We start from the raw sequence: 20456 nt of genomic DNA, 5'->3' as shown, positions 1-20456 counted from the left end.
GCGGTTCATCTCCTTGAAGACAGTGTCTCTGGAGGCCAAGTGTCCTGGCCTCCCATCATCCCACTGAGGCCCTCACCCAGGCTGGCTGCTCTTTATTTTTGTTTTGTTTCTTATTTGGGAGTGGAAGATATGGACCATCCCGCTGCTGCCAAAGTGCGGGCAGGGAAAGTAGCCACTGGCCGTGGTTTCACATTGATGCAAGCTCTGGTGGTCGTGACACTGAAATACAGATGCTGTCACTGGCACTTTCAGCTGCCATCGCACCCACACAGCACAACCTGCGATCAAGTACAGTGCTTGCCTCGAACGGGGAGATAAAACCAATTCTGAAGGAAAAAAGGTCTTCATGTATAAAGTGTTGGTTGAGACTGCAATCTCATTAAAACCTTTTCTTTACATTGAAGCATAAATTACATTGACATAAGGCCTACACGCTGGCTTAAAAATGCTTTAGTGAACGACACCTGCTGTGAATCACTTCTGTATTTAGTTGGGCTAAAGCGGTAAGAGAGCCACAACGCATTGCTTTAACGCGCCTGTGTAGGTTAAACCCAACCCCGCCGCCGACTTCAATTCCGTCTTGGCTTGGGGGTGGTGGGGGTGGTGGGGGTGGTGAGGGAGGGGGCTTTATGTGGCGGCGCTGCGCACGGCCCTCATGCCGGGAGGGCGAGCCCCGCCCCTCTGTTTGCACACGACGCCTTGCCTTATAAAAGCGGAGGGGGAGGGCGGGTGCTGGCGGCGCTTGGCGGTTTTCGCGGGTGGGTGTGTCAGTACGTGCGGGCTTGCACTTTCCGGGTGCGAGGGTGCTCTTCTGTTCCTCGCCTCCTGCGGGGTTTTGCTGCCCCTTCCCTCCCGCCCCCGATATTGTTGCTCTCTGCCTAAGGTTGTGGGTGGCCACCTTGGGGGGGGGGGGGGGCGGGTTGTCTTTTTGAGTGGTGGTGGTGCTGCTGGGAAGGGGCTAGTCTAGTGTTACATTTCTCACAGAGGTCCTGAGTGCAGCCGCTGCCTGAGATGAGGTGGGTTTCTGGAGGCTCAGCTGAGGGGGAGCTCAGTTCCCTGTGTGCCTTCTGGTGAAGGCAGGGTGAGCCTTCTGCTTGGGCAGGGTATTTAGTATGTCCTTAGGCATGGATGCGTTTTGTTTTTGCATTCTGGGGAAGGCTTGTCTGACGGAGTCAGGCTGATGGTGCTGAGGGTTAAAGGTTTACTGGAAGCATGCCTCAACAGAATAGCTGGAGAGGTGTCTCTTTCTCCAATACTTGTTTAAATTACAGAGGAAAAGAAGCCTGGAGGTGTTTTCTGAAGGTGATGGCTCAACTTTGGCTGGAGGTGACTTAAATGTGGAGAGCCTGTAAGGGTCCTTCCAAAGTCTGTTAGGTTGGGTGCCAGTTAGCACTTCAGAGCATTGCTTTCAAAGGCTCATGTTTCTTACAGACAGGCCCACAATATTCCAGTTATTGCATACTGTGACCTTGGGGCAGGTTTGTGCTGGTGTGAAAATCAGGAATCTACTGCTGGTGATTACCAGATGAACCATTCCTGCTTGGTTTCCTTAAATCTATGGGGTTTATTTGAACTGATACAGATTAGTTGTGCAGGAACTGTTTGTAGGTTCACCTACTGATTTGTTGAAGCTGAATAGCTGTGGTCTGGGCTCGTATGCACTCGTTAATGATGGCCATGCATGTGTTAATGCAGTTTTTTTCCTTAGCAGATAGAAGAGTATCTGCAAAATGGCAACTGCTCAGAAGCAAAGGAATTGTGTGGTATGATTTTTCTTGTGTATTTCAGCACAGTATGTTATTTGATTTGGAGAAATAACTGCATTTTAGCTGAAATAGGGCACCCAGGTGCTTTGTAATATTTTTCATTTGAAAATTACAGGCTGATTCAGTCTTTTAACTATGAATAAAGATGCTTGAGTCTGAACTTTGTGGTCATGCACTTGGTAGCAATCAGCTATGTCCTAAAAACATAGCAATGCCCAGTGTTAGGAATAAGCTTAACTTTATAAATGACAAGAGTCATGCTTTTCCATTAAATTAAAATGTTAAGTAGGCGTTGGACCAGACTGTAGACTGTACAAGCTTGTTGTTGTGGGCAGTGATTAATTCTTTTTTTCTCTAACTTTCAGAGTGCAGTTGTATTTCCTAACAAAATATCTACTGAACAGCAATCCCTGATGCTAGTGAAGAGGCTCCTGGCGGTAGCAGTATCCTGCATTACATACCTGAGAGGAATCTTTCCTGAAAGTGCCTACGGAACAAGATACATGGATGGTAACAAGCTGTTTTCATGATTCTTTGCAAAATTATAGGGTTGTTATGAAGTTGATGAGTGTTTTTAAAGCCGCTTGGTCTTTTTCATTAAAGGTAATAACCATTTTCGATGATTGTAATGGAAACTTCACTAATACATTCATTGCAGCATCACCGCTATCTAACGAAATGCAAACTCAGCAATTAAAACCATGCCTACATCTGCTGGTAATGTTAATTTTAGTTTGCTTTTGATTACATACTTTTAGGGGATGAACGTCACCTTCTTAGCCACATAGCTATATTTTGTCCTAAGTAAATATGCATGTATATATTCTTTTTTTGAGATGTCTCTGTCAAAATTCTGAGGGAGGACAAGAACTGTCCTGGCTCTACTCAGCTGGTGAAATGGTATGTTAATTACAGTGCATGTATAACACTTCCATAGCATGTCAATTCTGAAAGATACCTTTTTTGGTTGTTTGCATATACAAATAGAAAAGTTCACTCGCTGTGAGTGAACAACTGCCCAGGCAGTGCTTTTAGTGCATGGTATTTACTATGTTGACAATTTTCTTTTTTTAAAGAAAGTCAAAATGTGTGTTTTTCAGTAGAGATGTAATAGTTATACAGTTGCCTTTCTTATTAGAAAGACTTACAACTCGGTGCTTAGCAGAGCACAAGTGTGTGTTTGGAGAGTGAGCTGTGGGTGTATGAGTGCTGAAGGGCGCACATAAATGCAGAAATCTAACCAGTAGATCCTCTCTAGTTGCAGTGTTACCATTTTGCATCTTGAATTTATAGATCTTGCTCTTAGACTTGTATAAGAAAGTGGTAACTGTTGGCCTTTATATTCAAGGCAGAACTGTGTCTGCAAATGAGTCTATCAACTTGTAAACTCATAGTTGAGTGTAAAGATGTCACTTGATATTTTTATTTTCTTCCTGCTCACAGTAATTGTGAGACTTATTCACAGCTGCTCTTCTTGCTTTTTAAAAAAGGGTGTATATAAGGCCTTTGCTTTCTATGCACATTCCTATTTTTTTACCTGTATAAAGACCAGCTTTCTTCTTTCCACACTTTTACTAGTTGTAGTACAAGGTAGGGTGTTGGAAATAATGCTGCATTCAGCAGAAGGGGTTTGCAGCTGCTGCCAGTTTTGAGGTGTTTGGAGATGTGGGTCTGAGTTCTGATGTTAAAGGTGAAATTAGTCATCCACTCTGTCCATGTGCTGTCACTGGGGTGGGGGAAGACTTCCTTTACTGTACTCTGGAATTTCTTAATTGATCTTCTGTGGTAGAGGAAACTGAAGTGGCACCAAGTGCATTTCACCTTACTCTTACGCGTCAAACACTAGTGAGGGCAGTGGCATGGGTGCTGACAAGGAAAAGCTCCCTGTTTTTTGTGAAGGGTGTGTGCTACCTGTTTGGAGTTGAGAGGTGAGTAGCCTTTAACTCAGCATCAGGTACACACCAAACCCAATTTTTCCTTGTTGACTATATTCAAAGGAAATGTTAGGAAAAAATAGGGTAAGTTTTGGTTCACTATTTGATTGTTGTTTGCATGTTACATAAAGTAAATTGCAACATCAAAATAAGGGCCATAATTCCTTTGTGCTTCAGAGATGTTGGATGTTCAGCCGAAGTACTTATTTATAAACTTGTTTATGAATACACGTGTTAAAGTTTGAAAATGGTAGGTGTACGTTTGCATTATGTTTTTACTGATGAATTATTTACTTACAGATTATGTTTTTACTTTGCAAAGAGTTTAAGATTATTTGGTTTACAGAGATAGTAATTTCTTATCATTGCTAATAAGACACTAATGGAATGAGTATTTATTGCTCTAATAAAATCAGAAGGCTTTTTTTGGGGACTGTTTAGTCAGAAGCAAAGCAAATGGAGATTAGTAGTAGATGGACAATGTTTGATTTTTGCAGGATGTTAGGATGCTACGATGCCTTGCAGAAGAAATACGTAAGTTTTCCAGTATCATTTAGCTATTTTAAAAATATTGAAACATTCATTTATGCAAGTCCATTAGCTGCCAGTGTAGTTATAGGACTTTATGGTTAGGGAATAGCTGTGCTTCAATATGTTTAAACAGCTGGCTACAATGTGGGATGCACAGACATTTCAGGATAATGTTCTTTGTAAACAGAAACACTTAAAGCCAGGGATATGTAGGAATTTTCTTCTTCCAGTTAAGTCCTTTCTTAAACAGATAAGGAGTTAAGTGTATGAAGCGGTTTCTCTTCAAACAGGCCTTAGTTGTCTGTATTGGTTTCCAGAGCTATAGAAACAGAACACTTGGTAAACAGAAATGGCCTATGGAATACATTTAATGTTCTTTTTCCTCAATTATGTTTCCAACAGCTAAGAATGATTGTCCTAGCAGTAAGTATCCTTGAAAAGTAAGGTACATGTTTTTTTAAGGTAGGTGCTTAGAGATGTGTACAGTTCTTACTCTGTTTCCTCTGTTTACTTTAAAAATACAGGTCTATACCCATCCAGAAGATCCTCAGGTAAATCTGCTAGAATATTTTACCGGATGACTAACGATAGTATGGATATAGTGAAATGTGTATACAAGCAATAGTACTTGTCCTTTTGGTGTGCGCTAATGTGAATGTTGTCTTAAAATATCAAATACAAGAATCACAGGAGCTTACCCGAATTGCCATGTAGTGAACTGCCTTTGAGGATCTAGTGTCAGGTTGTTTTCAGGCCAGTACAAGAAACCCAAGGTGGTGTTGCAGAGTTAAATGGCCAATAAAGATGCATTGTCCTAACTCTGCATAACAAACTTATGGAACTTCTTTCTGAAAAACGCAGTAAGTTTTAACTAACCACTGGGTGTCACTACGTCTCTGTTAATGTGGGTGAAACATTTCACAGTGATTAAAATTTGAATGAATGTTTCATTAAAAAAACTTAAAATGTTTTGCAACATGAGTTTATCATGGTGATTCCTGGAAAATAATGTAGATCTTAATTTTATTTGATGACAACTATATACATTAATACTGTTAGTTGTTGTAGCATTGGAAAGCTGTATTTAGCGCATGTGAGTGGATCAAGAGTTGGACTATCATTTTCTTTAAATGCAAAGTTAATAATTACTAGGCAGAAATAGTAGTAGTAGTTTGCTTGACAGCTAATAATTTAATTACTGGATTTGTTTGCAGACAATTACGGAATGTTACCACTTCAAATTCAAGTACACCCACAATGGGCCACTCCTGGATTTCAGCAGGTACTGTCACAGACTTTATTCTGCTCTGTGGTTTTGCATACAGCTGAAAGTAAGAACTTTGGATCTCTTTGTTTCCTTTTTTAATTCTGGATCTGAAGATTAATTTTATCAACAGATACTACTAGGTTAGACTTACTCTTAAAATACAATGGTAACTTTGTCAGAGTATGTTCGTATTTTTAAATACACACTCAAAAGATGACTGTTAGTGTCAGAGTCCAATGCTCTCTGACCAGGTCCTCGAAGATATTCCATGCCTGGAGGGTGAAATGTTTAATATCAGATTTACTGATCTGAAGATACTTGATGTTACATGGGGTTTCTTATTTAGCAGAGATGATACAAAATACAGTGAAAACACAATACAAATGTAAGCTGTGCTTAGCAAAGCATAGCTATTGCAATACACAGTTGAATCAATACCAATGTGATTCCCGTCACTGGTCTCTAATGTGCTCACTGCCGTGATGCCGGGCATCCCCAGTCGTGGGGAAGGAATATGCAGCTTGAAGCCAGCTCCAGCCCATTGCTCTCTGGAATTCTTTTGTTTTTTTAGTTTTTATACTTTTTGGGGCTGAGCCACATACTCACTTCCCCCCCATACTGGTTTGGCTGACTCAAGGAGACATTCACATGCTTTTAATGAATTCTGGAAGAAACAGTTACACCACCAGTTGATTCACTCATCTGACATAGAGCTGTTTATCTAAAATGAAGGCCATGCTCGGGTCCCCTGTGTGTTGAGATAAAGTTGGCTTCCTTTGCAACAGCTGTGGTGGTTGATGCCCTGTGTTATTCCCTAGCTTCATGAGCACATCACCCTTGCCCATCTCCAGTGGGCCTCATTCCGTTGTAGGGGCTTGTTGGTCAGTCACGGCTGCAAGGAAATGGCTTATTTTAAGACAAGTATTTGAAATGTAGCAAGTTCATACCTAACAAACTTCTCCTGACTTTCCTCCTGTGTAAAATGCTTTTTAAATTAAAGAAAGAAGACTGCAGTGCTGCAGACCTAAGCCCTTTGGGCTGAGGTCAGTTACTTACCTCTGAAAAAAGTTCGAAGTCATGTAAAAAAACACTAGTGGAAGGGGATGCGACTCAGCCACACCACGTTGCCTTAGTGCGTTAGCATGAAGTCATGCCAGACTGATTTGAAAATACAAGGCATGAGCCTACTTCTGACACCCTGCAGGGAAGGAGATGACCATCTGCAGAGGAGCGAGACGTTTGAAACACGGCAGTTAAGGTGCATGCTTCCATAAGCATTGCATGCTTCCGAAACACAGGGTTATCCAATGGAATAACTGAGTTGCTTTGTGCTGGCTCTTCAGGTCCTCTAGTCCCTCTCTGAGCTGTGTGGCTGAGGAGCAGGGGAGTAGAGGGAGAGTGTTTTTAGTGGCAATAAGATGGGGTTTAGGTCAGCTGCTGGTAGAACAGAGACATGGAAATGTCAGAGCTGGATGCCAAGAGTCACTTAGGCCCACATTTCTTATCAGTAACCATTCTTGTCACTTGCTTTATTTAAGGGAGAGCAAGTACGTAAGGCTTTGCAGAATTGGGGCTTTCAAAAGTACCTACTTCTTTCTTTCTATCAGATTCGGTGTTTTTTTAAGCATTGTGTAATGTAAAATACAGTAAGTTGGCCACAGCTGCTGAACCATGACGCTTTTGTGATGTCCCTGTCTCAGGATTTGATCTTCTGAGGGGCAGAGAACATGCAGGTCACTTAAACAGTATAAGGAATTGCAGTGCTTGTAATCTCAGACCTCAGGCAATAAATGTGATGTCTGCTTCTGACATTCACAGTCTGTTAAAGGGTCATGTATCGTAATACGAGGAACAGCTTACTCTGCATTAAAAAAATAATCTGAATACTTTGTCCATTTTTAGTAAGACTAAAAGGAGTGATTCCACAATCACCTGTGCAGACACCAAGAAAGCCAGTATCCTCCTTATTCGCAAGATTTTTGTTCTGATGCAAAATCTGAGTCCATTACCAAATGATGTTTGCCTGACTATGAAGCTGTTCTATTATGATGAAGGTAGTATTTCCATATTACCTTAATTTATCAACTGTGTTCAGACATTGGAAAGAAGTTCAAAGAAATATTTTAATGTATATTCGTTATGGTTACTGGGACTTGTTAAATGATGTTACTTTGCATCTGTCTTTCTGCTTGGATTTTAAAAGTTGTCATGAGAAAGGATTTGGTCTTGCTGTAGGAACACAATCTTGTCACTGACTTTGTTGGAGCAAGGCTTTCAGTGTGTTTTAAAAACAAACTGAGTTTTCCTGAGTATGTTAGTATAGAACGTGATTGCCAGACTAGTTCTAGTCTGGATGACTATTTAAATGTAGTTCTGCTTTCAGGATGTATTACTGCTTTACAACAAAATCAGAGCTGCTAGCTCATCTCTTTGCATGTAAAAACTGTTTCAAATAGCTTTAAGTGGGTTTTGCCTGTTCTGTAGGGGGAAAAGAATTTCATTTAGAAGTTGAATATTGGTAATTCCCCTCCCCACACTGTTCTTTGAGTAGCCCTTTGTTTAAAGGGGAAAAGTCTTTGACACACAAGTTAAAATTAAAATGAAACATGTTCTTGTAAAACTAACACATTTAATTCTTTTCTGCAGTTACACCATCTGATTACCAACCTCCTGGCTTTAAGGAGGGTGAATGTGAGGGGATGATATTTGAGGGGGAGCCTATGTATCTGAATGTGGGTGAAGTGCCAACGCCTTTTCATATGCTGAAAGTTAAAGTTACAACTGAAAAACAACGAATGGAAAATGTTGATAAAAGCATCCTAAAGCATAGAGAGACTGAGCACCTGGAGAGGCATGTTAGAGTTGACAGAGATGATCCAGAAGAGAACCAGGACATGAATGTAAGGGTGCAAATGTTTTGTGTAGCTTGTTGAATTTTTGTGTGACCTATGGTCTAGAAAAGGGCCATTAATTGTTTTACTGCATGTCTTACTATAACATTATTTAAAAACTCTGTTTCCAGATCCATTTAGGCAAGACAATGTCTTAGAGACATTTTTTGCTTTAATTTTACTGCTCCAGCTAATAATCTGTCATTGTTAAAGCAGTATCGAAGAAGCGTATCAGCATAATGCCTGTCAGCAGCAGTGTTGTTGGTAGTCATGTCTCAGACTTGAGAGGAAAAGCAGAGGGGTAGCTTTGTGCTGTGGGTGCCGGGGCCATTTGTTCAGCTCCACGCGCAGGACACGGGTGGAACCTCCCTGGACGTATCCCATGGCAGTCCCAGTTCTGGCTGCTGCAGCCAGAAAGTATTGACTGGCAATAAATTTGCTTTGGGATCCTCTTGTACAGCAGTATATGTAGAGCTACAGCTAGTGATGCCACAGCTAAAGTTAAAACAAACTCTGTTCGGCTTTGGGATTTTTCCCTGGGGAAATTTGCCTAGAAAAAAGCACAAAGCAAAGCTTGCTGAAGGCACGAGTGCGTCAGAGTTGTGTGTCCTGCTGCGGATGCTGGAGCACCCGAGATGGCTCTTGGGACTGTGCTTGTGCAGGCTTCAGCAGTTGGAGGCATATGTTTCTAGGGTCAGTGGAGGCAGGCAGCAAATACTTTTAATCATGTGAGAATGTGCAACTATGTGTGCTAATTTATACTGTCCGTAGGTGAGAGAGGTGGAGCTTCAGGGTTTTGTCCCCCCTCAGTTAGCATTGCTAGGGAGCCCTGTAGGTGATGAGTTGGAAATAAACCGCTTGGCCCTCAAAATCTGCATATGCCTCTAAGTTGCTGTTCCATAGGCAATAGGATGGAGGTAATTGATGTATCCTTTCAATACTATTGTTCCAATTTTAGTATTTTTTACGTATGTTTTCCTTGGTGAGTTAAATGTGTGCTGGCATTAATAATTGACACTGAGCTAGTCTGTACGTTGCATGTCAGATGCAATTATTTGAAAACGGTTTGTTCCACTGAGAATCCATGTAATAAGCTCTGGCCCTAAGTGTGAGTACCAACACTCTTCCTTACTTGACTGCAGTAAGTGATAGACCTTTTTCTTAACCTAGGAGGATCCTGTCTTGGATAACAAAGTAGAAGATAAGAATAATGTAAATATTTCAGAAGCTCAAGGTAACGTTTACATTTTTCAAGTCTATTCAGTTTGTGCTTCTTTCCTGATGTTACTAAAACTCAATTTTCTGATGTAGATCGCTATTCACTTTTTCTTTGCATACATTGCTGTGCCTTTATTTTCTATCGTGGCTTTGTTCTGTGAAGCACTTGGTTAGCAAATGCACCTTTTCATGCTTCTGTTGTAAAATTCTGATCTTCTGTTCCATTTTATCAGATAAGCTAAATTTAATGGGTTATATTTAGAAGTAAATTTTATTTGGTTTCTCTTGCTGTTTCTGTTATTTTACTAATATATTTAATTTCCACATAAAGCTTGCAGAGGTGTTGTGCTCTTGAATTCCATTAATGCAGATGTGGGAAGCAGATTTCTCCATGCAAAAAATGGTCCAAGAGTATTTTTGTTTAAATCGGCTGTTTGGACTGTACGCTCACAGCTTCAGCCACTAAATAAGTTTAGCAGAAATACCACTTTAGCCACCTTCTTTGCTTAAGCTCTGACTACAGTAGGCGCGTGGTCTGATTCTACAATCCACGTGTGCTTCAGTCTGTGGTTGTGGAGGAACTGAGACCATCAGGGCTTGTGTACAGAGAGTTTTTACATTGTGGTAGACTGAATGATACCATGTATAAATATCTATCTGTATGATGCATGTTCTTCTGTACAAAGGAAGGTGTTCATTACTTGTGGTGGAGTTGCCGTCACTGGAGGTGTTCAAAGAATGTGTAGATGTGTCACTTCAGGACATGGTTTAGTGGGCAGGGTGGTGTTGGGTTGATGGCTGGACTTGATCTTAGAGGTCTTTTCCAACCTTAATGATTCTATGATTACTGTGGCTTGCTATTCCTAATACAATTGGTTACTTAAGCTCAATATTTTTGTTTTATGAATAATTGTGTGATTATGTCTGTGCTGCTGGCTTTTTCAGTGCCTTTTCTAGCTGCTTGCTTTCACAGCCTACTCTGGACCTGTGTGCCCTTCTCTCTTACTGTGTGTTATATGGAGCATTTTGGTAATTGCAAGGGAACTCTTTTAACTTTAGTTTTAATAAGTACAAGTTCTAGCAAAGCATTTTTGTTAGTATGAATCTCAGCAAACTGAGTTTCCTCAAGTAAAATCCCAACACTGTAAAATCTGTCAGTGTAAAACTGTAGCAGCAAAAAGCAAATTCCAGGTGGAGGCCTGTAAGGCAGCACTTCTCAAGAAGGTACCAAAACCACTTTCTTTTTTTTATTTTAAAAAGTTTCATGTAACAATTTCAATAAGAAATTGAACTGAGTTTTGCAGAGAGTATAAAGGAAATCTTCTATTTTGGAAGCACTCTGAGGACTCTTAACACTGCAAGGCAAAGCTGCCTTCTCCCTTGTTATCAAATAAACCGTTATGCCCTTCCTGCTGTGCAGACATTAGGAAGTACCCGCTCATCCTTTCTGATGAAAAACAGCAGCACCTGTTTTGTTGGATTTTTCTTTGCCTTTATAAAGAGATAGGTTCTGTACTGTTTGCTTACAATCATATAAATGTCCTCCACTGAGCTCTGAATGCAGAAGTGCCAATAAAGTAACTGTCCTGGCTACACCACCCAGACTGCAGCTACTACCAGAAACATGCTCTGGAACCTCTCTACTGTGTTTTTGTCTGTGCTCCAAGATGCAGACCCAGACCGTCTCAAAGTCAAAACATGAGACAGCAAACTGTCCTCAGGGACTCCGAGCAGAAGCTTCCCTTCTAAGATTTTAGAGACACTAGGATGAAAAGTAGATTATTTATCTTCAGATTCCCCAAGATAGCCCAGGAGCTCAAAGATTGAGCTTTGCTACCAAATGAACTGAAGAATCAATTGCTGCTTGTTGGTCTCCCCATCTTGGAGAGGCCATATAGGAAGCAGCCAGACTATACTGGTACCCATGTGCTGTACATAGAGCACTTCAAACATAGCAAAGAAAGGTCCAAAGAGGAAATAAGTGCCCTTTTTGGAAGAAGATTAAGTAGAGATGATGTAGATAAGTATGCTCAGAAGTGCTCTGATATGCTGATGTAAATAGGATAGCTAAAGGAACAGAATTCTCAAGACTGAAGTAAACAAACAAGCTTTATGACCAAAATCCAAATACAGTCTTTTATTTGGATGAGAAGCCTATATAAAATGTTTTTTTTCTGTAGCAGAGGTTGAGGCTTCTGTGGAGATAATGAATATATGGCACTCCTAGAAGAAATGCCCATTAGTGCTGCTGCTTGCTCTGTTCGCTCTTCTGAATGCTTGCATCTACTTTGAAATACAACTCTGGTTCTGCAGACTTCAGAAACGCTAAGTTTTTGCAGAAACTTCCTGACATGCTGCTTTCTACAGAACTATGAAAGTGGCAACTGTGTCAGTGCTGAGGCTTTTGGTCCTCTCAACCTGAACAAGACTAGCGGCTTGTTGGGGCTACCATGGTGTCTGAGTGCTTGTGAAGGCAGTTGGACAAAGCAAGTTGAGCCTGGATTTTTTAAAATGAGTTGGACTGTCCTGTCATTCAAGCCCAACATTGAACACTGTGCTGTGTGTTTAAATAGTGGCATTTATCTTGTTTTTTTAGAAATGTGCAGCTTTGCAAAAACAGGTAACGCTTCCACGCTGTTTGAAAATAATCATGGAAACGTGTAGGAAACAGCATGTGTAGATGAGCATTTTTATCTTGACGATGCTGGTGGGCATAGGTTATTCCAGGCAGAACTGGAATAACCCCATAAAGCTGTATGTGGTGCTTTGAGAAATTCTTAGGAGTTCCCAAACCATGCAAAAATGCAGCAAATTCCTTGTCTTATTGAGTTGGTGTAATGTTTTATTTACAGGAGTGACAAGACACAGGAAAAAGCATGACACCCCGATGTTCTTCAGTCTGAAGCATAGTCGTCTATAACCAATACATGCTTTTATCTGTGTCCTAGGAAAAACCAGCATGGATTAGAAACAACAAAAAACCTCCAGAGCTGACTGCTTATTCTTCGTGGCCTGTTCATGCAGCTGCAGGCAGTGACAAGGGGAACTGTAGCTACAGGCACTGCAGCCAGAGTGCTCGCTTGGGTTACAAAATGGGAGCCATCCGCTGGCAGCGAGTTCGGAATATGCAGAAGCTGTGCCAGCGTGGCCCTGTGGCACCGTTTGCCCGTTCTGCAGTGCAAAACGGGTTTGTGAGGCTTTTTAGCTTGGAAGCAAATCCCAATGTAGATGAGCCTTTAGCAGTACGGTATATAAATGAGTCTGGGGATCAAGCCCACTCTTCCAAAGATCCTGTGCATAAATCTGTACTACATAACAATAAGCATCTCTTGTGTTCCTGTGATAGGAAGTTGTGATAGGAAATCGCTGAATTAAAGATGTAAGAGTGTAATAGTTGTGGAATTAATGACTTGCAGACAGAGAATTGGAGCCCTTTTGAAGCACCAGTTCCCCGTGTTTATAAAGCACATGTGCTCCTTGTGGCAAAACAGCAGTTAAGAGGCTGTTAGTCTGGTGTTGACAGTGTGCTTTACTGACAACTCTTTTATAGAACTAAGTTTGACTTGTGAAGAAGATGAAGTTACAAAGGCTGGAGGGAACCAGAATCTGTGTGTTTCTAATCCTCAGGTATGAAAACTGCACTCCGTCACCTTAAATTTTTACTAGAGCTCTTGTGAAGCTTCTTTCCTACTTCGAGTGATTAATAGGTAATCTGCTAAAGGTTTATTTACCGCAGCCAGTAATAATGCCTTTACATTTTACTTAACTGTTTCTGTAAAACACTGTAAATATTCTAAAGCAATAACAAGAGGCTGTTCCCGTCATACAGTTTTCAAACCAAACAGCTGGTCTGATGAATTAAGAAAAATGTGAATGCAATTTCCATGTTTATAAACTGCCATAACTAAACACTCTGCCTGATAGAAATTTCTCTGTGAATTCTGACAGACCAAGCCTTGTTTAAAGGTTGATTAAAACTTAAAATGCAGGTTTACTACTCAGACTTAAAACTCGGGCTATATTCCCTGCCTATATCAAAATGGTGTATAGATGTGGAGGACTACTTCAAACGCAGGTCCTTAAGACTTCTTAAAATGGAATAGCCCTAGGTAACTGAGTGACTTACTGTGCAAAAATAACTGATGCTTTGATCTGTCAGGGCTCTTTGACACATTCAGCTGTAAATGCTGCTGTTGACTTCAGTGGGTATACTCTTGTATTTAAATTTCAGCTCAAATGCTGTGGTGAGCAGAGCCAGAGCTCTTTGTATGCTACAGCACTGAACCCTGCTGTAGCCTCCAATATATTTTTTTTTACTGCTATCACAAGGCAACTTACATTTTCTGATTTTTAGGTTGATCATTTGGCAAGTAAGACATCTGAACTTAATGTGTCAGAGAGCAGGACAAGAAGTGGAAAGATATTTCAAACCAGCACTGTTAGTACTGTTTTTTATCTAGTTCTGTTCTTTCTATTTCTGTTCTTTAAGCCTTTTCCTGTTCTAAACAGTGAATAAAACACTAAGCTTTATAATTCATGTTGACAGAATGAATTTCTCATAACTTCTAAAATTCCCATTAAATTCAATGCATCTGGATTCTTAGTGTCAAAAAAAAAATATGTTCCAAAGAGTTAAAAGCTGAGTGTTGATGCAGTTAACACAGGTTGAGAAAAATTCATTAGGATTGACTTCCATCTTGAGAATGCATTTAGCCAAATTACCTGCGGGTTTAAGGCATTTTTGGTAGGAGTGTGTGTCAGCAGAGATCCCCAGCCAGGTGTACCATATGCTTGCTAGTGATTTTACTTGGAATACATGAGGCCAAAATTCTAACCTCATCTGACTCATTCATACCAAGAAAAATCCAGTCTGTCTTCGCTTAATTGCATTGCAGCAGATGAGTCCTGTAGTCAGTGCTCCTTTCAGGGAGCCAAATTCCTCCAGCCTTGCACAAGGTGGAGCAGAAGTTGTCTTCAGGCTGGAACTTGGCCTTTGGGGCTGGTATTGGGGGCCCCCAAGTCGCTGCCTTTACCAACTGAGCTTGGTGGCCTCAGCTTTGTGAGGCTCTGGGTGGCCCTGACAAGGTGTCAGCAACGCTCAGCTTGCGCCTGTTCAGGGTTACTGGTAGGTTCTTCTCAGAAGATGTGGGGTGAATGTTACCGTTCTAGTAAATAAGTGCTCTTCGTTTACAGTCGGGATGGGAAGTTGTGTGTCAAGGCCAAGGAAAATGGTACCCCTCCTGTGCCTGCCCAGGAAAGCCCTTCCTTCATTTTTAGTGCAGTAGTTGTTGTGTAAGGGTTCGTAAAGTGCAGCTCAACTTTTGCCAGTAGTTTTCTCCTAAACTAATAGTTGCCTTATTTCTGTAAAGGTTGATGGAAGTTGGGCTCGGGAGCATGCAAAATTTATTCCTCAGCAGAATGCTCTAAAGAAATCCAAAAGATAAATTGGTCTGTGTTTTAAAAATATCTATGTATGGAAGCTGCATGTGAAAAGGGCTAACGGAGTTCGCAACAAAGGCATGGAGTGGAGATGTGAAAATTCAGAATAAAGCCAGTAGATTCAATCTTCTTATAAAGGTGCTGCTCACTGCAGAATAGAGGGTTTTTTACTTCCAAGCCCAAGGTCATATGCGGTATTTTTTTGTTGTTCACTGATGCCAAAAAAAAAATGCTCACTATCACTGTTTCTTTTGAAAAGGGTTTTTTTAATGAACTTAATACTAGAATTTAAACAAAGCATAGTTGCTTTAAATACTCAACAGCAGAGCTAAAGGCTGAATTGTCATCTCCTCACATGTGTGCAAGTCAAAAATAACTGGATTAAACTCAGGTGAGCCTGTGTGGTGCTGAGCCCCCTCCCCTGTTGGTGTGGGGTGCTCTGCTGCTGTGCGAAGCTCACCTGGTGCTGCCTGGCTCTGCACTCTGCAGATGGGGCCACTGTGGTGGCTGCCAGCTGGTCATGGAATTGGACTTGAGGTGTGTTGCCTCTGTGGAAGGGGAATGGCTTTCATTATGTTCTCTTGAAGTTGTGACACACATGAGGTCCTGCTGTTACAGCATAAATGCATCCCAGCCCTCCTTCAGTAGTTTGGAGGGAAGGTAAATTCTGACAGAAAATAGTACCCAGGTGTTACTCCAGGCTTAGCATGTCTGGGCAGGGACCAAGTAATAGCAAGGTTGAGCTGGATGCTCGACATGCAGCTCTTGATGTCTTGTCCAGGGTGGGCTTTTCTCATGTTAAACTTGCTAGTGCCATGGAGCAGGCCACAGTCTGCTGTGTGTCAGCCTGTAATGCAATATTTGTTTTTCCTTGGCAGGTTCATCAGTTTGAACTCTCATCTAGTCAGGATGTGGTGCCAAAAAGGAGAAAGATCAGTGAACCGAAGGAGCGGTTTTAGATACCTGTCTTCCTGCTGTTTGTTTGGAGTTCTGCACACCACTGCCATTTTGTTGTTTAATGTGAATGTTCATATTTAAATATCTTTTAGGTATCTTTTCTGTTCCATTTTTGTAGTCAAAATAGTGAGTATTTTAATGAAAGAATCTGTTAAGAAGCCTAGCTGAAGACATCAGAACTGACTTCTTCTAGGAGGTTGTACCCCATCAGGAAAGACCGAAGGTACCTGACTACTGATGTAACTGATAATTTCTGTAACAAAGGGGATTTGGGGGATTGAACGCCCTGTTTATGATGTGTTTAAGGCCTGATGGTGATTGTATAATGTTAATTACCCACCACATGAGGTTTCATGGGTAACTTTGGGCCGTATTTCAAAGCTGAGGATCTCCTTGTCTGGAACCTCCTCAAGTCATGGGCTGATTTCCAGAGCTTTGCTGAGTGGGTTCAGGAGGACTATATTGTTACATATAGTTACAGCAATACTACATTTTTTGCTTTTATTACTGGGACAGTTGGGGGGGGCTTGATTATTTGCATTTCTTCCAGGCTGAAGGCACCAGACTCAAGTGAAAAACAAGCATTCTTCATACCTTCAGTTACATTATTTCATGCCAAAACATAGGGATTTCTGTACAGCTGTGAGATGTGTAATTACAAATGAAGTATTAACCGGGCAGGCATCTGTTACAATGGTGTGAGATTATTTGAAGAAATGTGTATGTAATGATTAATTGCAGAAGTTGGATGTGGTGCCATTTCTTTTCCGAACAAGACAGTGTTACTTTCTCTGTACTGTAAGTGAATTGGAGTGAGGCTGTTTCTGCATGAAGAGCTGTTGCTGTCTTCAGGTGGGGATAGCTGGACTCTTCTTGACATTTTACTTTCAAGAATGTCTTTATCTTAATTAAAACGCTGGGCCCATTCCGGTTGCTGTGTGTGTCTCTGCTGTGGCGGTTGGCGGACACCGGGGGCTCTCGCTCTGCAGGCGCGGGCTGCTCGCTCCCGTTCCGGCCAGCGGTTGTCTGGGGCCGCGCCTGTGCGGGGTGCTGGGGCGCGGGCAGCGCGCCAGAGCAAGGCGAGAGGGGACAAAAAGAGGTTGAAACGGGCCTCGGGGGGGGAGGCAGCTGTGCGAGGCCGGCGCTCGCGTTTCTTTCCACCGCGCTGAACCGGTTCCCTGGGATTTCCTGAGCGATCGCGGGCGCTGCCCGCGGCTGGTTGCGAACCCGTTTGTTTATTTCGACAGCAGAGAACTGCCCGGTCCGGCCGCCGCCGCAACCGCCGCCTCCCACGGGGCCAGCACACGCTCCACGCGCACCGCCTTCCTCCCCGGGAGGAGGAGGAGGAGGGGAAATCCCCCCGCTGGCTGCGCTCATTGGAGGCTCCCGGCCGTGCGGGCTCCCATTTGCCGGCGCCTCGCTGCGGGCTGGGTTACCGGAGCCCAGGAAGCCGCCGGGCCGCTCCCGCCCTCCCCCTGCCCCACCAGGAAGCTTTTCCTCCGCACGGCCCCGAAGTTTGGTCGCAGGGAAAGGAGTGGGGGAGGTTTGGCACGGACTCGCCGGGCAGGGGTAAGGTTGGGGGAGATGCGAAACCGTATTTTGCTTCTCAGCCCTGAAACTCCGTGCGGGGAGGGGCACGGCTGTTCCTTCCGCGTGCTGCTGTTGTACATGTCGCAGGGAATTTGTTGTGGGATCTCGTTACTGCTGAGTGGGGTGTCGGGTGCTCGTGGGAGGTTTGGGGTTGGCAGCCTGGCAGTGTGAACCTGAATGTGCAGCTCGTTAACCTCCGTAAAAAGGAATCAGCTGCAAGCGGGTTGCACAGGGCGGAGGTGAGAAAGAGTCGTGCCAAGGAGGGTGCTGGTTTTCTGCATGGCCCTGGGACGCTGCCAGGTGTCCCACGTCCTGTCTGGGTGCGGGACCTCATCTCTGTTGCGAGTGCACGGCTGGGGGGTCCCCTAGTGAAAGGATTCGGCTGTGGCTTAGATCTACCCCCTCGCCTTCAATGTGCAGTCATCTCCTCAAGCACCTGGTCTGGCTGCTCCCTGTGAGTGACTCTTGTACAGCTGTCGGGGGAGCTGAAAATTCCTGGGTAGAAGGGGCAAGTGTCCCTTGTCCTTGTCTGTGCCTCCCTGGAGCCTGGGTTTTGGGTCTTGGGACTTAGCACTGTCGTACTCCATGGTTTTTAGAAATGGGGTAGACCTTGGTTTTCTGTGTGCCCAGGCAGAGGGGGGAGATGACAACGCTAACGCACCGAGCACGGCGTGCTGAGGTGGGAAGGAACTCGGACAAGAAGCCTGACAGTGAGGAAGACGCAGCTGTGGACAGAGACCTGAATGAGGATGATCCTGAGGACCCCAAAGATATCCGCCTCACGCTCATGGAGGAGGCGCTGCTTCTGGGGCTGAAGGACAAGGAGGTAAGGCAGGCGTCTCTGATGGCTGCATGTGCAGTGGTGGTAGCGCTGTGCTGGTGTACTTGGAGGTGAGGTTCTCGGTGAGCAGCAGAAGGGGTTGTACGATTTCCTCTGAATCCGCTTCAACAAAGCCAGCCTGCTTAGTGCAGACCCCCTTTGTCTGTAGTTTAAACTGATCTGTGGAGATTGCTTGCAAGTACTGTCCCACCAGCTTTGCCACAGGGACTGTGAGAAGCGGCTGGAGGCGAGGGATGCCTTATGGTATTGTGCGACTGCCATTTGCAGAGCAAAGGTGGGCTTGTTTTTCGCCAGGGTCAAAGACATGGGGTAAAAGGAGCCTCACCTTTGTGCGTCAGATGGTAAGTGTCCTCTTCCCTAGCCCAAGTGCGCTTTCTTATCTGAAACCATCAGCTGAAACACAGGGATGCTTGGAGCGCTGTTTCCACTTTGTTAAAAATTGATGCGAATAAACGGCAAGGGCAGAAGAGGGCAAGGCGAGGGAAGGCAGCTGGACTGGGAGTTGAAAGTAGGTGCAGGATAGGCCTGAACACAGCAATGGTAAAGGACGTAGGAGCTGCATCTCTGTTTTCAGGCCGGTAGTTTCCTTAGCCAGGCAAGAGTGGTGTTGTGCAGCTCCAGGCTTGCGGGGCGTGGGGCTGGATGGGAAGCCCTTTGCTGGGCACTCATCTCACCCACGTGTGCCGGTTTGATGGCTTTCCTTGGCAGCAGCAGACAGACTTCACAGGCAGTTATTTTCAGGGGGTTGTTCTCTGGCAGAACGGGACCCTGATCAAACTGAATTGTTTCGTGCTTCTCAGCCGGTGGAAACTCGTTTCTCAACTCTGCCTAGAACGAGCCGTGGGGAAAGGAGAAGACATCTTGTGTTGAGTTCTCTGAGCTGCTTGGCTCTTACCTGCCTTGTCTTCTTTAGTGCATGCATCATCTTGATCCCTTTGGGAGAATCTGATATTGCTATTCCTGTCAAGCAGATGGGGAAATCGAGACCAAGGGGAAGCTAACCAATTGCCCAGGGTGCTTCTTGTGATATAATGGCAGAGAGCCTTGAACACAGGTTTTTCAGCTCCAGGAGCACTCTTCCAATGAGCCCGTCTCTCACGCTGAGGAAAGGAGAGACTGTGGTTGTCAAAGCTGTGGTGGATGGGCCACTTTCTCTTCATCTGTTTCTCTGGGTTGAAATTAAGCCCCTGCGAGGTGCCTGACATAGGGCCCTGCTGCTGCTGGCTTAGTCTGAGCTGGTGCCTTGCTCTCCCATAGACCTGCTCAGGCCATGGCTTCCGACGTGGATCACGCTTGTAAGATCCGGCAGGGGAGGGCTGAGGGTTGTGTGAGTGACCGAGGCTTGTAGCTGTCCTGTTTAATGAACCCAGATAAGATCTAGGACTTGCTGAGCTGAATAGGAAGTAACAGGAGAGCAGGGCTATAAAGAGAACGTCATGCAAATAATTTTTGAGCAAGTATTTGAGAGCAGCCTAGGAGCGTGACATGGTCTGCTTTGTTCCTGGGCTATGTTTAGTGTTCTTGGCTTGGTTAACGTATTCCTGGGAACGGTCCTTCAGCCACCAGGAAGTTAGGAGAGCACAACAGCTGTGAAAAAAAACATGTCATAATTTCCCCCCCTGGCCTTCTACATTCCTCCATCTCGAAAGGAAGACCAGAGGCAGCAGTAGCCTGGCCGTGAGCTGGACTCCCAGGCATTGGGTTTTCCTAGCTCTGTTGTTCACTCATGGTTTGATGATTGGAAAAAAACCAAGACAATTTTAGCCAAATCCAATGAGCTCGCAGTGTAATTTCATTATTTTAAGTAACCAGTATGTCCGTCTAGGATGAACTGGCTGCACACTAGCCTGTAATTTCTAACTAATCTGATTCCAGAAGCTGAAAGTAACCCAGGAGCTTTTGACTTGTTTGATTTCAGACCCCTTAAAATTTTCTAGGAGTAACGTGCCTTTCAGCCCAGTGAATTGAAACTTTCGTTCACCTCCACACCCTTTTCTGGAGAACTTGTTCCTAAAGGGTGCA

At 43.6% G+C, this 20456-nt stretch overlaps 1 protein-coding gene across 1 annotated transcript; it reads left to right on the top strand.

Moving 5' to 3' along the window:
- Positions 1-1730: 1730 nt before the first annotated feature.
- Positions 1731-16005, top strand: LOC309414132 (HORMA domain-containing protein 1-like; the record flags this gene model as incomplete). The annotated part of the gene is made up of 13 exons (XM_082011414.1): positions 1731-1763; positions 2132-2276; positions 2603-2666; positions 4198-4234; positions 4634-4654; positions 4756-4782; positions 5446-5513; positions 7401-7552; positions 8145-8398; positions 9560-9623; positions 13158-13234; positions 13962-14045; positions 15925-16005. 13 exons carry the CDS (start codon positions 1731-1733, stop codon positions 16003-16005), a joined length of 1107 nt encoding a protein of 368 aa, XP_081867540.1.
- Between the last annotated feature and the right edge of the window lie 4451 nt (positions 16006-20456).

Source organism: Phaethon aethereus (assembly GCF_964289735.1).
Source record: "Phaethon aethereus genome assembly, chromosome: 28".
Taxonomy (NCBI): Eukaryota; Metazoa; Chordata; class Aves; order Phaethontiformes; family Phaethontidae; genus Phaethon; species Phaethon aethereus.
Note: the sequence above shows the minus strand (reverse complement) of the source record. Positions and strands in the feature narration are given on the sequence as shown.